At 39.1% G+C, this 11,335-nt stretch overlaps 1 protein-coding gene across 1 annotated transcript; it reads right to left on the minus strand.

Moving 5' to 3' along the window:
• Positions 1 to 1,037: 1,037 nt before the first annotated feature.
• LOC133558146 (major facilitator superfamily domain-containing protein 1-like) lies at positions 1,038 to 11,153 on the minus strand. Its single transcript, XM_061909307.1, has 13 exons — positions 10,949 to 11,153; positions 9,127 to 9,227; positions 7,056 to 7,165; positions 6,930 to 6,985; positions 5,159 to 5,302; positions 4,915 to 5,073; positions 2,667 to 2,782; positions 2,486 to 2,586; positions 2,304 to 2,415; positions 2,095 to 2,232; positions 1,871 to 2,010; positions 1,687 to 1,798; positions 1,038 to 1,620 (listed from the first exon to the last, which is right to left on the minus strand). The coding sequence occupies exons 1-13, from the start codon at positions 10,968 to 10,970 to the stop codon at positions 1,480 to 1,482; spliced, it is 1,452 nt and encodes a 483-aa protein (XP_061765291.1). The 5' UTR covers positions 10,971 to 11,153; the 3' UTR covers positions 1,038 to 1,479.
• Positions 11,154 to 11,335: the final 182 nt, after the last annotated feature.

The raw sequence follows: 11,335 nt of genomic DNA on the forward strand, positions 1-11,335 counted from the left end.
TATTGAATCGAATTGTGAGACACCCAAAGATTCGCAGTCCTAATACATACATATATATACATACATATATATATATATACATATATATACTGTATACATACATACACACACATATATATATATATACATATATATATATATATATATATATATACACATATACATACACACACACACATACATACATGTGTGTGTAGTCAAGTTTTCTGTGGTTTATCCGTTATACAGTCCCCAATACCGGGGTAGAGCGGAATATACATTAAGTCAGGAAAAAACACAAGAGGCTACAATATCATCCCTACAAGCCTGTTTCACAGGTTTCCCTGCTTGTCAGGGGACAGTTTGTGGATTTTATAACATCTCCTGACGAGCAGGGAAACCTCCAAAACAGGCCTATAGGGACGACATAGCCTTTTGTGTTTTTTCCGAGTCAGAAAGTTTGAGGACCCCTGGTTTATTCAGTAGGGATATGTTCTGTTTAGCGCAGTTGTGCAAACAATTCCAAGTAGAAAAGAATGTGTTAGTTACTACTGTTTAAAAGTTTGACACATTGAAATGTTATGAGAAAAACATATATATTGACTGCTATCAACTATGAAGCTATTTTACATAATTATACAAATAAATAGCAAAGGAGAATGAGGAGGTGGTGAGCCCCAAGGTCTACGTCCACAACTTCACCTATGGTCATGAACTTTGGGTTTATGACCCAGAGACAAAATCACGGGTACAAGCGGCCGAATTGAGTTTCCTCCGTAGGGTGGCGGTGCTCTCCCTTAGAAATAGGGTGGGAAGCTCTGTCATCCGGGAGGAGCTCGAAGTAAAGCCGCTACTCCTCCACATCGAGAGGACCCAGATGAGGTGGTTCAGGTATCTGATCAGAATGCCCCCCCCCCCCGCCATCTATGGGATGGATGGATGGATGGATGGACAAATAGTTTAGATATATGTTGTTGTTGTTGGTTTTTTTAGCATTTTTTAACTACTTTGGATTGCTTTTCGCAGGTTTTATAAACAAAAAGGCGAAAAACATAAAATCTGCCCCCAGTCTTCCATTTTTCAACAAATGTCATAGCTCTACCTAGTGGCAAAAGTATATGCTGACATACATAAACACAACAAATTAGTCAGTCTGGATGAATAAAGGCATAAAAGTTTGGTAAAATAATTACGTCGCAAGTTTTTTTAAATAAATGTATTTTTGCAAGAGTTATTGTTTCAAGAAATGTGTACAATACAAAACATTAAGTCTGTTTGTGCCTACAATACATGTGTGTAGTGTCCTATTTGGCCCAAATTATTTGGGCTCCACATGTTATGACAAATCCCTTCTTCAAAGACATATTTAGAACACTGGCCACGGTTTTAAAAAATTGTCTTTAAAAGCCAGATTATTAAAAGAAAGATAAAAATCTCTCTAAAACTGGCTTCACGATTAAAAAAGGCGGTATAGAGAAACTTAAGACAACTTGGGAGAAGTTAGGAGTTGATGGAGTGGGATGGGAGTGCTTCATCCCCCTCATCTTCGCTTTCCTCTTCCTCTTCTTGGTTGAGCGGCTCTCTGTCAGGCTCTCTCTCTGCCTGTCCTGATCGTTTGGTCATCTTGTTCAGCATCCCTCCCTAAACAAAAACATCAGTGCCAAATAGAATACGATTGAAGCAGAAAAAGGTTGGCAGATGTGTGACCTGTCTGTGATCGACCACGTTGAGCAGCACTGAGGTGACGATGCAGCTGACGGTGTTGGCCAACATGAAGATCATCATCTTCTGCCAGCGCCACAATGGAATCTTAGTGTCACTAAAGTAGACGGAAAATTTGAAAAAAAATAAAAAAGTCTGCGAGCGCTTACTGATGACAGATATTTCCTACCTGGATTTTGTGCCTAAAATCTGCCCGACGACCAGATTGGAGATGCCGATCCCAACCATCTGGACGGAGGTAGCAAAGCCCATGGCGGTGCCGATGGTGGCTTGAGGCACTACGAGAGGGATGGAAGGCCACATGCTTGCCTGCGGTACAGCGCAGGAATTCAAAGTACAAACTCCTCTCACAAATTGTGTTCCGAAATAAAAAGGCAAACAATTCCAACTCACGGCAGCAAAGGAGTAGGTAACTCCCAGCCAGATGGTGGAGACCAGAGGGGGGACGAAGGTGAAGGCCAGGAGTCCAAACACGGGCAGCGTGAACACAGCGCAGGCCACGGCGAAAATCCCCCGTAGACCAACATAATCCTGGAACACCACGACTTTGCCTTTTGTGCTTTAAATCAACACTTCGACTGGCGTCAGGAGTCATGACTTACTATGAGGATGCCGACGCTGGCAGAGAGGACAAGGGAGCTGTCGTAAACGGCCCCGGCGATGTAAGCGGCCTCCTTCTGAGTGTAGCCAGTGTATTTATCCTGAATGAACTTACTGGACAGAGAATCACATGATTTACTCATCAAGTCTTAAAAACCACATTTGCTATTTTACTGTTTACTACCTGGCGTCAGCAATGAAGGGGAAGATTCCGTTGTAGAAGAACATGATGGTGAGAACCAGCAGCCAGTATCTCAGCGACAGCAGTTTTACATCCTGGATTTTCTGCGGACAAAAATTCAATACAGGGTGAATAATCACAATGTGGGAAGACGGTTTTACGGAGACTGGAAGAGTGTTTGTACCACTTTGCGGGACTCCTCCTGGATGGCACCATCAAGACCCAGCTGCCTCATTCCCACCTTGTCCAGACTGCTGACTATGATGGCAGACGTGAAACCCAACACACACAAGAGAGCACCTGCAAAACAAATAAAAAAACAAAAAGGTCTGCTATCATGCAAAATGTATTTTTAAGGATGCCTTAACAAAAACATGTTCATAATCACCAAACGTAAAAATAAAAAAAATCCAGAAAAAGGCAGGCTTCGCTACATGTCATAAACAAAGCCTTGCGCTCTGCCAAGTATCTGTCAGCCAGTAACAGCCTGGGAGCTGTAAGTTGTATCATTTTGTTCTTTGTCATTAAAAAGGCTAATGATGTTGTTAGGACCCATAGAAGACAGACTGTTTTAAGTGCATTTTTTGCTCCAGAAAATTATTCTGATTGGACAGTTCTTATAAAATTAATTAATGAGTAATAGGTAGATAACTACTGGTAACTCTATTTGCAATGCCTCCTTTCCATTGCCAGACTGGATATGTTGCCCTGTGTTGGTGTGACGTCGTCTACAGAACTGGAGCCCATTTCCGCGCGTAGAGAGGGTGGGGGGGAGGGGCCTATCTCAGCTACAATCGGCATACAGAATACAATTATTATTTTTCATCACTTATTGCATGTTTTAGTCAACCTGGTCCATTATTATTTTCAAAACGGATATGGTTAACTTTATGACAAACAAAAATATTAAAGAATTGCCATTTTTAGACATCCTTGCTCTTCCACTTTCAACATTTCTTCAATCGTGTTGAGGAAAACATCAGTAGAAGAGGACACAAAATAGAATACTAGCGGCTTACCATCTTTTTCTCTCATTTATTTTTTTCTGCAGGTTGTAACTCAGTCTTTCTCCCCTCGATGGTACTTCTGTTTTTCAGGTTTGTATTTGGCTTGAGTCTATTTTAATTTTTTACATCTGAAATCAGACCGAAACCCTTAAAATGATCGCTAAAAATTACACTCTTTTCGCTTGGTGCGTCCCATTTCGCGTGGAGAGGTCCATACATTCCTCATATTGCCATCATTTGGAAATGTATGCGAGCTGACCCCTTTTTTAGTTGTATTGCTACGACCTGTAACAATGCATCTGACAGACATATTTGCTAAATCCTTCAAATTTTGCGTGAAAAGAACAACCAAAACCCAGACTATACAATATAAAAATTGCCTTCAAAAATGTACTGAACCTTGTTTGAAAATAAGCTTAAAGCCACTACTATTTTGGAGGGAATTTTACCTGTAGACAATAAGTTAAAGTGCATAACTATGAAATAAGTGCCAATGTTGTCAGCATTAGGGGCCCTTTAGTAGAATGTGAGTGTAAAGTTTAACGCACATACTTTAGCTCTTCTAGAGCCGTCTTGTCCCGCTCCGTTACGTTACGGTTCATGATATATTTTATTTATTACATTTCACAAAGTGTACAGTGGGGCAAAAAAGTATTTAGTCAGCCACCGATTGTGCAAGTTCTCCCACTTAAAATGATGACAGAAGTCTGTAATTTTCATCATAGGTACACTTCAACTGTGAGAGACAGAATGTGGGAAAAAAAATCCAGGAATTCACATTGTACCAAAAAGTTCTATTTTGGTTTCATCTGACTACATGCCATTCCCCCAATCCTCTGCTGTATCATCCATGTATCCATTTTGGTGTAAACTCAACTCGTCGTGTTTAAAGGACGAAGTATACTGAGTTGCATCCCAAGAACACCATACCTACTGTGAAGCATGGGGGTGGAAACATCATGCTTTGGGGCTGTTTTTCTGCTAAGGGGACAGGACGATTGATCCGTATTAAGGAAAGAATGAATGGGGCCATGTGTCGTGAGATTTTGAGCCAAAACCTCCTTCCATCAGTGAGAGCTTTGAATGGTTGACCAAATACTTATTTTCCACCATAATTTATAAATAAATTTGTTAAAATTTCTACAATATGAATTAGTGGATTTTTTTTTCACATTCTGTCTCTCACAGTTGAAGTGTACCTATGATGAAAATTACAGACCTCTGTCATAATTTTAAGTGGGAGAACTTGCACAATCGGTGGCTGACTAAATACTTTTTTTCCCCACTGTATATGTAAAAGGGCTACTACATTTTGGACAACACAGTTTGTGGGACCTCCGAGACTTATAAAAAAACTGTTGATAAATAGTCTAATATTGCAGTTTAAGCGCAGACCTCATTTTGACAGATTCTGCCACTACTTACCTCCCCACAGGGTCCACTGCAAGCCAAACCTTTCTTCAAACCTCTGCGTGAAGAAGAAGTTGAGGACGGACCCCAAGCGAGAAAACGCTAAGGTAAGCCCAAAAGCTAAAGCCAGTTCCTTCCCCTTGAACCAAAAGGCAGTGATGCGGTTCTGGACGACTAAACAGGAAGTTGATAACAGAGGAGTTAAACAGTAGTTACTCAGAATGGAGAGTACAGCAGTAAAGTAACGTAAAACACTTACTGGTCAGAGAACCGTTGCCTGATCCGAACAGGAGTCGTCCTGTGAGCATGAGTGGCAGCAGGTAGGGAGTTCCTCTGAAGTGGGAACCCAGGGCGAACATGGAGGAACCCAAGACGCACAGGAAGGAGAAGAGGAACACCCCGACTGTGGAAAAACAGCAAGAGAAATCAAATACAGAAAAAGCAAATTCATAGCAAACCTTGGATATCATAAAAATATGTAAACACTTTGAGTGGTTCAATATGTGTTTTATCTATGGATGTCCTGATTAAGGTTCTATGCTGCCGATTCCAATACCACCATATGTATCAACTGTACATTTTCCAATTTATGTATGGTGAGTGCTATTGGCAGTTTAACAATATCAAAACAATATTTAAACCCCTTCCTTATTCTCCTTTATTACATACATTCCTCGCTCATCCATGCGGAATGGACACTGGCCGAGAGTGGAGTTGGCTGTCTTGGTTGCTTTGTTGGGTCTGCTTCTGTCTCTGGCCATGCTCCCTCCTCCTCAGCGGACAATGGCGTGGAACACCGCAGAGGCCACCACAGTGTATATGTTTATTTTACTTTTTATTCATAGCTGTATGTAGAAGTGTCTGGTATATCTGCTGCTTTAATGTCTTTAATGTCCTCTGTGTTCTTTGATGTTTGATGTTTCCCTCTTACACAAATGTAAGAGGGATGTTTACTATGGCTATGAGTTGTTTTTTTCCCTTGGCCTCAGTCTGCACCCCCTCTCCAGGGCCCAGGCTAAGACCGATTTTTTTTAAATTTTATTTTAATCTTCTATTCTTTTCTCCCCCCCTTGTTTACCTGTATGTCATCTTTTTTGTAAGGGGCTCTGGAAGCCGGCAGACCCGTCAGCGATCCTGTTCTGTCTCCTTGTAATGTTTGTCTGATCTTGAATGGGATTGTGCTGAAAATTGTAATTTTCCTGAAGGAACTCTCCTGAAGGAATAAATAAAGTACTATCTAATCTAATCTAATCTTATCTACATGTTTTGAGCACTTGCCATGATTAACCTAGTTCTCAAATGACAATGATACTTTTTTATACTAAGAAATACATGGAGGTGATTGTTATTTGCTGAGGGGGAGTGGCTCCACACTGTGCTGCTAACCGCGTCAGCCGGAGCACTAAAAAGAAATAATGTCAGCCAGAGGGGATTGGCGAATGTGATTGGCTTTAAAAAGGCATTCACAATGGCAATCACATACTTTGTGGTTGACCAATCAGCACATTCCTGGTATTATTTGATATAGAGTTAAAAAAAAGACAGAAATTGACATTTATTTCAAGAGTTTTAACAAGCAAATTGCTCTGGTGATCCCGTGATTCACCTGCCCAGTGGCCTAGTGGTTAGAGTGTCCGCCCTGAGATGGGTAGTTTGTGAGTTTAAACCCCGGCCGAGTAACACTAAAGACTATAAAAATGGGACCCATTACCTCCCTACTTGGCACTCAGTATCAAGGGTTGAAATTGGGGGTTAAATCCCCAAAAATAATTCCCCGGCACGGCTAGCGCTACTGCTCACTGCTTCCCTTACCTCCTGGGGGGTGATCAAGGGTGATGGGTCAAATGCAGAGAATAATTTTGCCACACCTTGTGTGTGTGTGTGTGACAATCATTGGTACTTTAACTTTAAGGCTCCAAAAGTATTTGTACACTTCTTCTGCACCGGTTTGTTATGTTAAAATTAACAAGCATGACAAAAAAAATGTAAGCACAACCCCATTTTGTACTGTGAGATTAAAATGGCCTTACAGCGGTTGCCCAATTTGTCAATCAGGAAGCCAGCTAGGATCACCACCACCGCATTCCTGGTGATGAGAGAAACATGATTAGTTTAACACGCTTGAACACAATTTACATAACAGTGCGAGCACTCACGTCCACGCATAGATAGCATAGAGAAGATTGTACTGCTGAGGGGTCATCCCCAAGCCCACCACACAGTCCACTGTCCCATTGATCACCGTCGCATTGGGACATGTCAGGTTCTATCAGAGGAGGCAACGCAGTAATTAGTGTTATCATTTGATTATATAAATTGAATATATAAAGGGAAAATATCCAAATCCATTTCTATTCTTCATAAAATAAGACATGCTGAATAACAAATGTCTGCATATGTTATATTATTCTTTTATTTTTCCATATCTAACTTAGGCAAGGCAAGGCAGCTTTATTTGTAGAGCACTTTTAAGACACAAGGCAGACTCAAAGTGCTTCACAGACAACAAAGTGAGATGAAATAAAATAAAAGCAAAATTAAAATGCAGACAATAAAAATAAAAACAGTGCGGACGTTAAAAGTTAAAAGACTAAAAGATTTAGCTGAAAGCTAAGGTGAACATAAAAGTTTTCAGTTTAGTTTTAAAAGTAGTCAGAGTTGGGGAAAGTCCGACACCTTCAGGAAGTTTATTCCAGCTATTTGTTGCATAGTGACTGAATGATGCTCTCCCTTCATTTGAATTTACTCTGGGAACCGCTAACAGATTGGTCTTAGAAGATCTTAGTGATCTAGAGGGCTTATATAGCGGGAACATATCAGTGATGTACTTCTGCCCGAGACCATGCAGTGATTTATATGTGAGCAGGAGGATTTTGAAATCAATTCTCTGATGTACAGGGAGCCAATGTAAGGATTTAAGAATTGGTGTAATGTGCTCAAATTTTTGGTCTTTGTTAGAACTCTAACAGCAGTTTTCTGAACAAGCTGCAGCTGCCTGACAGTTTTTTTGGGAAGACCTGGAAGGAGACCATTTCAATAGTGTAGCCTACTCGTAATAAAGGCATGTACAAGTTTTTCTAAGTATTGTGCTGACATGAGCCCTCTAAGTCTTGTTACATTTTTGAGGTGATAGTAGGCCGATTTTGTTACTGATTTGATATGACTGTCGAAATGTAAATCAGAATCTAAAATAACCCCAAGATTTCTGGCTTTATTTGAGTTTTTCAGGTACAGTGATTGAAGGTGTTGGATGACTTTAAACCTTTCTTTTTTAGCACCAAAAACAATCATCTTAGTTTTATCTTCATTTAGTTGTAGGAAATTTTGGCACATCCAGTGTTTGACTTGCTCAATGCACTGGCACAGAAGATCTATGGGGCGATAGTCATTTGGTGATAGCGCTACATAGATTTGGGTGTCATCGGCATAGCAATGATGGTCAATGTTATTATTTTGCATGATTTATCCTAGTGGGAGCATATAGATGTTAAATAAAGTTGGCCCCAAGATTGAACTTTGGGGTGTGTTGAAGTTTGGGGAAATGTTTAAAAAACAAACAAACCCAATAATTAAACTTAAAAAAAAAAGGAAATTAGAATAATACACAAAATGTGCTACTATGAAACAACCAATCCTTTATTCATAAGTTCTAATGTGTTAAAGTGTTCAGATATTGTGTTTTAAAAAAAACAATGGAAATTATGTTTCGAGTAAAGAACAACAGCCTTATTACAGCTTGTATTATTTGGTTATTTAAATTAAAAGGAGAAAACTATAGTTTACGGGGGATATTGATTTTTGAAATATATAAAATAAAAATGCATATAAAATACAAATGTATTTCAGTTTTCGGAGTTAAATGGTGGAGCAAGCTCATTGACAAAGACATGTTAAGGTTTAAGAAAGCCTTGAAAGGTGATATAAAGAAAAATTATGAAATATAGCAAAGATTACTTTCATCCCATTGTTTTTTTTCAACGTTGATGTTCCAGGCAATTTAATTTTCAGTTAATGTACTGGATAGACAAATATACGCCTTGGCTTTAGCCTATTCCTTTTTTCGGTCATTATTTTTCTTTCTGTGTGTGTACGTGTATGATTGTTAATACGTATCATCTGTGCTGTTAGATTGATCCCACAAAACGGTTGATTATATCACCAAAATAAACTAATTTCATTCATTCATTTGATCACATTCATAATTTATTGGACCTTTGCCATACTAACCCCTTGAAACTGATCCTGCAGAACACTGGGGATGTCAAAGCAGAAGTAGGAGCCAAACGTCAGCAGGCAGTTGAAGAACAGAACCAAAAAGCGATAATAACCTGCAAAATGTCAACATGGAGATTTCTGTATTAGCAATACAGTCACTGTCAAACACATTCATGGTACATTGATTCACTAACATAATGATTTTGTTTCTTAAAGGCCTACTGAAACCCACTACTACAGACCACGCAGTCTGATAGTTCATATATTAATGATGAAATATTAACATTGCAACACATGCAAATAAGGCCTTTTTAGTTTACTAAATTACAATTTTAAATTTCCCGCGAGTTTCTTGTTGAAAACGTCGCGGAATGATGACGCGTACGCGTGACGTCATGGACTGTAAGGAAATATTAGCGCTGCACCAAACACGGCTAAAAGTAGTCTCTGTTCATGGCGTAATTACACAGTATTTTGGACATCTGTGTTGCAAATTTGTTGATTTAATAATGGAGACTATAAATAACAATGCTGTTGGTGGAAAGCGGTGGATTGCAGCTGTCTTTAGCACCGAGACACAGCCGGTGTTTCTTTGTTTGTTGTGAAGCGGAGCGGTCAAGCGAACATGTTTCTCTACGTCAACCAGCATGTTTTTGGATGGGGAAATTGTGATATATATCTTACCGGAGACATCAATGGATTATTCGTCGTCCTGCAGCAGCTGTCATGTCAAAAAAGGCAGCTGTGAGCTTGGCTCCTCGGCTTCTCTCTGAGACACTGCGTGTTCACCGCAGCCATCCGACCTCGAGGTATGTCTTTACAATCTTTAAAATCTCACTAAAACACTATTAAAACAATAAGCAGATAAGGGATCTTCCAGAATTATCCTAGTAAGTGTGTCTAAAAACATCTGAATCGCTCACAATGCAATCGCCTTTTTTTTTTTAACTTTATTTTTTTTTCCTAGTCCTTCGCTATCAATATCCTCAGCCACAAATCTTTCATCCTCGCTCAAATTAATGGGGAAATTGTCGTTTTCTACGTCCGAATAGCTCTTTTTGTTGGAGGCTCCCTTTATAAACAATGTGAGGATGTGAGGAGCCCTCACACAGGTGACGTCATCGTCTGCGACTTCCGGTACAGGCAAGGCTTTTTTATTACCGACCATAAGTTGCAAACTTTATCGTCGATGTTCTCTACTAAATCCTTTCAGCAAAAATATGATCAAGTATGACACATAGAATTGACCTGCTATCACCGTTTGAATAAGAAAATCTCATTTCAGTAGGCCTCTAAGCATGTATTTCAGAATCAGAATAGTTTTTTTTAATATATTATTATTTAGATCTGAAATAATGACTGACTTGATCAGATATATGTTGGCATCACAAAAGAAATTAGGCAACATTGCATTGATTAATTGAGACTTTTATTAGTACATTATACAGTACAGTACATATTCCCTACAACTGACCACTAAATGGTAACACCCCAATTCGTTTTTCAACTTGTTTAAGGCGGGGTCCATGTTAATCAATTCATGGTAGAGTGTTTATTACTACTATTAATATTATTATTATTATTATTATTATTATTGAGGATTTATTACTTAACGAACAAAATGTTGCCATTCAGTCATTTTGGTCAATTTTATAGCCGCTTAATCTGCTAACCTAACCATTGTCGTGAGACAATTCTAAAGGAAAAGCGAGGAATTCGCTAATATCACAAAGCAGAATGGAGTTTTGTGGATAAAAACGTTAACAAATTGGAAAAATGTTGCTTGTGGAGCTATAAAGCTCGTCGAAGTCTAAGTTGAGTGTAACAAACGTACCTTTCTCTGCGGGTTGTGCCATGTTGACGAATGCTTGAAGAAAAGTCAACACATTTGGTTTTGTTTACATGCGGAAAAGCTATATTAGCATGGGAGTTTAATAAAGAAAAAACACAAATCTGTCAAGTATGTGGATGGATATTTTGTACTAACATGGCTGCGCAGCACTTTTATAAATCTGTTAAAAACCGCGCAGGCGCAAACATGGGTGTTTCGGTCACGCGCTACCTTTTTCTCTTTGCCGAACTTTATTGACAATTTGTAATTGTTTTAACACAATTATGCCTTTTTTAGAAAAGTATCGCAATATGAGTGGATTACCATTTGATAGTTGGATTATATAAATTTGTTGGTATAATTTTTGATATTATTAAATGTTTTTATGCT

The sequence above is a fragment of the Nerophis ophidion genome, linkage group LG08 (assembly GCF_033978795.1).
Source record: "Nerophis ophidion isolate RoL-2023_Sa linkage group LG08, RoL_Noph_v1.0, whole genome shotgun sequence".
Lineage (NCBI taxonomy): Eukaryota > Metazoa > Chordata > Actinopteri > Syngnathiformes > Syngnathidae > Nerophis > Nerophis ophidion.